The sequence below is a fragment of the Silene latifolia genome, chromosome Y (assembly GCF_048544455.1).
Source record: "Silene latifolia isolate original U9 population chromosome Y, ASM4854445v1, whole genome shotgun sequence".
Lineage (NCBI taxonomy): Eukaryota > Viridiplantae > Streptophyta > Magnoliopsida > Caryophyllales > Caryophyllaceae > Silene > Silene latifolia.
In genome coordinates this window covers 360469443-360473638 of record NC_133538.1, presented here as the reverse complement: position 1 = coordinate 360473638, position 4196 = coordinate 360469443, and the positions used below count along the sequence as shown (strand labels likewise).

Sequence of the window (4196 nt, the reverse complement as noted above, 5' to 3'; positions counted from 1 at the left end):
GTGTACTATTTTGGACACTTGAAGATGGAGGATCTTCCCATTTATTTTAAACTTAAGAACAACCAAGATGGGTGATCTTAGTTGTGCCCAAATACTACCATTTCTCAATGTAAGGAAAATTGTTTTCCTCTTCTTTTATATTAATATGCTTTTATAATGCATTCATGTTACATAGATCACATAAACTCAAGTTATGAGATAATTTGACATTTAATTAGAGTGTCTAATTAGGATCTATGATCTTTCAAGTGGTATCAGAGCTTAGGCTTGTAATTTGCATGTTGATTTTAAGCATATTAATAAATTATGAGATAATTTATAAAAACTCAAAAATTATTGTAGAAGAGGTTTTAGCACGAAATTTTTGGGACATTCATACCTACTGATCTCAAAAGGTTTGTGGAAAAGTTTGGTGATTTATGAAGTTATTTTGCTATTTTTAATGATTTTTGGTAGAAAACCGAGTCAAAATGTCGTATTTTAGTTATAAATTGACTAAAAATAGTTAAAAGATGATTCGGGTCATGGAATTTTTATGGTGTTTCATGCATGTTTTCTACTGATTGTATGCAAAATTTTGAAGGTTGGTTTGAAGTTTTGCATGTTTATTGATTTTATGAGATAAAAGTCGATAAAAGTGAAATAAATTAATCATAATTTCGAAATATTTGTTCCTGACCATGATAAATTTATATACATTTAAAAATATTATTTAAAAGTTAAAAGTGAAATTTAAAATGTGATTTCACCTTGTTTTGATGTTTATTGGTTTTAGTGGTTAAAAATCTATAAATATCGATCTTTTTCTTCATAAATTTTATCCGGATTTTTGCGGTAATTTTTCTGAAATTTTGGTGTTCTTGGGAGTGTTCCAGAATTTGTTTCCTTTTTTTGGGTAATTTTTCAATTATTTTGGATTTTTACTTAAATATTATGATTTTACCGATTTTTTTTTTTTTTTAGGTCGAAATGTAAGTCTTATATTACCAAACTTCAAAACAATACAACTCCAATCGACTAGGACATAAGTTTCCCAATCAACTGAGCGTTTTTCACCTGAACTTTACTACTTACAACTTTCCTGACCCTAGTACAAATTACATTCTTAATTGTTTGAAACACAACTTTTGGTAACATCAAGACCTGATCATGTAAGCACCTATTCCTAGCAAACCATACATGATAAAAAAGAGAACAAATGGATGCTCCAGTGATTTTCTTCAGCAACATAGACCTACATCTCATATTCAGCCACCAGGAAACAGTATTCTGGCCAGGGATGTCAACACCAAGCCAGTCAGACACCAACTTCAAACACCTGCAGCTGAAGGCACAGGAGAAGAACAAATGAGTGTGCGACTCATCCATTAAACCACACAGCAGACACCCACTCTCGCCTGGTACCCATCTAATTAGCCTATCTCTAGTCATCAGCCTGCTCTGAACTGCAAGCCAAGCAATAAAATTAATTTTACCAGGTCCAATTCTCGACCAAACCATATGATGCCAAATCATCTCTGACCCATTAGGAAGCAGCCAATGATACCCATCCCTAATGGTATAAGATTGATCCAAACTAATCCAACTGTTACCATTGTACCCTCCTTTAAGAGTCTCTTTCACCTTACAAAGTTGCTTCCAAGACCAGCTAGCAGTAGTAGTAGGAGAATAATTCAACCAATCTTTCCCTTTAATATATATTGCATGAACCCACTTCACCCACAAATGGTCTTTCTTATTCATAATCCACCAAACATACTTGCCCATTGCAGCAATATTCCACATCCCAGCATTAATGAGCCCTAGTCCACCATACTTCTTGGGCATACACACCTTCTCCCAAGCAACAGCAGGAGATTTATCATAATGCTCACTTCCTTGCCACAAAAAGTTCCTACAAACCGCCTCAATACTCTTTATAACCGTCTTGGGCAAGACAAAGATTCTAGCCCAATAATTGTGAAGAGTACCCAGCAACAGACCTCACAAGTACCAGACGACCTCCATAAGAAAGCTTGCGTGCCCCAAGAGCACGAATCCTCTCCACCACTCTCTCAACTAAAACAGCACAATCCAACACAGATAATTTTTTAGCTGAAATAGGTACCCCTAAATACCTAAAAGGTAGCTTAGCAGGTACCATACCAGTAGCCTCAAGAATGTGCCCCCTTACCATGGCATCAACACCATTCATATACACATTAGACTTATCAACATTCATTTGTAACCCAGTAGCTTGAGAAAAAGAGTCAAACGCATTCAACATCACCTTAACAGAGCCCAAATCTCCATGACAGAACATTAGCAAATCGTCAGCAAAGCACAAATGAGATAAACTAAGTCTTTTACACAAAGAATGATATTTGAATTCCTGCTTATCTTGAGCACCCATTAAAAGACGGCTAAGGTACTCCATACAAAGGGTAAAGAGTAAAGGAGACAAGGGATCACCTTGTCTCAAACCTCTCCTACCTTTAAAGTGGCCAAACACCCCTCCATTAAGAGAAATAGAATAAGAAGGTGTGGTGATACATTCCATCACCCTGCTAATGAACTCAGAAGGGAAACCCAAAGCATCCAACATTTCCTTCACAAACCCCCATTCAACAGTATCATATGCTTTTTGAAGGTCAATTTTCATCATCACTCTAGGAGTACATGTTTTCCTATTATAGAGCTTCACCAAATCTTGACAAATCAAGATGTTCTCCACGATATCCCTCCCTTTCACAAATTAGCAAAATATCACCAAATCAAACTAATTATTCATCATAAAATTAGTGAGGACTAATTTTGAGGTCCAGAACAGTTTGGACAATTAGTTTGGAATTAAATGAGATTTAAGAGTTGATTATTGATTTTTACAAGTTAATAATCGATTAAATCCACAAAATCGAGATGGATACCAACGATTGATAGATAAGGCAATTTTGGCACCATTTTTAAGCTTTTTTAAGCATATTTATTTAAGTTGAATGAATTATTGTCATTTATTTAAAGTATTTATCTTGTTGTACCTAGTATGGCCTAGTTTATTTTAATCGTTATTATCCGAAATGAATGGGAATAGCGATTTGCTTGTAATTAAATACGATCTCGTATCGTCGGTTAGTAATTAGTTAATAGTTTTATTTATTTTATTAATTAATGTATAATAGGAATAGCTATGTAATTCAATTGTAATAGTTATTCTTATCGGCGTTTCCAAAAGACGGATTACATCGAGACGAAGTATTTTTTTTGGAAGGTGTTCCAAATCCCACAAGAAGAAGCCACTTTTGGAATGAAGAGGCAATGGACCAAGGAGTTGGTTTCCGAAATGTAATAGTCTAGTTTTTATTAACTAGGTGGCCATACTTGTTTGCTTGTTTTATTTTCGCGCATGCCAAAATCGCCATTCACATGCATTTTATCTTCGCGATTGTCAATTCACGTCATTTACATTCACCGACTTAGTTCACTTATAGGGAATTTATGACTAAATTGACAAGATCTCTCACATAACTAAAATTGAGATTAGCCTTACCAATTAGTAACACCTATGAATCTCTTGTTCATTAGAGACACGCTCGCCCAAGCGGGGTGTTCTCTTTTTACCTTGAGTAAGTAGGGTAGTAAGCGGTTATCACATACCAAAATTGGTTGGAATCAACGGGATATAAGACGGTCTTGTGTTCCGGGGCTAGTAGATGGATTTAACGAAATCCGTCGACCAAGAGTTCTAGAGGTAGAATAAGTCAACGTGACTTACCGAATTTACACAATTATGGGATGTTTCGCCCAAACGATGCTCATTTTTGTTTAAAATTTGCGTCTTGGAATCATTTATATAATTTAGTGGGAGATCATTATAAAAATGTTAAAACTTGTTAAAGATGTTTCAAAAGTAAAATTAAAACATTGAATGTTAATTTTTCCTATTTTTTGTTCATTCTCGTAAATGTATGACATCGCGCACTTCATCCTCCTTTCTCTATTTATAATTATACTCGTTTCGTTCTTTCATAGGAAGTGGTTTCTTTGAAGGAATTCGGTAGCAATGATTGGTAACATGATTTACTAATTCACCTACATAAGCTTACAACAATTATTGCGATTATTATACAACTTAACATCCATACGGATTTAAAAAGGGGTTTTCATGTTGCAAACTCTTATTACGAGTTTTAAAGGGAGTCACATTTTATCAAGAGATT

At 34.6% G+C, this 4196-nt stretch overlaps 1 protein-coding gene across 1 annotated transcript; it reads right to left on the bottom strand.

The window, feature by feature from the left end:
• Window positions 1–1017: 1017 nt before the first annotated feature.
• LOC141631711 (uncharacterized) lies at window positions 1018–2644 on the bottom strand. Its single transcript, XM_074444346.1, has 2 exons — window positions 1994–2644; window positions 1018–1833 (listed from the first exon to the last, which is right to left on the bottom strand). The coding sequence occupies exons 1-2, from the start codon at window positions 2642–2644 to the stop codon at window positions 1018–1020; spliced, it is 1467 nt and encodes a 488-aa protein (XP_074300447.1).
• Window positions 2645–4196: the final 1552 nt, after the last annotated feature.

Bases quoted from the DNA above. Each gene is read 5' to 3' on its own strand.
- LOC141631711 (XM_074444346.1), bottom strand. From the start codon at position 2,644: ATGATGAAAATTGACCTTCAAAAAGCATATGATACTGTTGAATGGGGG. The intron at 1,834-1,993 runs GTACTTGTGAGG...GCTTGGGAGAAG, and splicing joins TTTCTTATGGAGGTCGTCTG to GTGTGTATGCCCAAGAAGTA.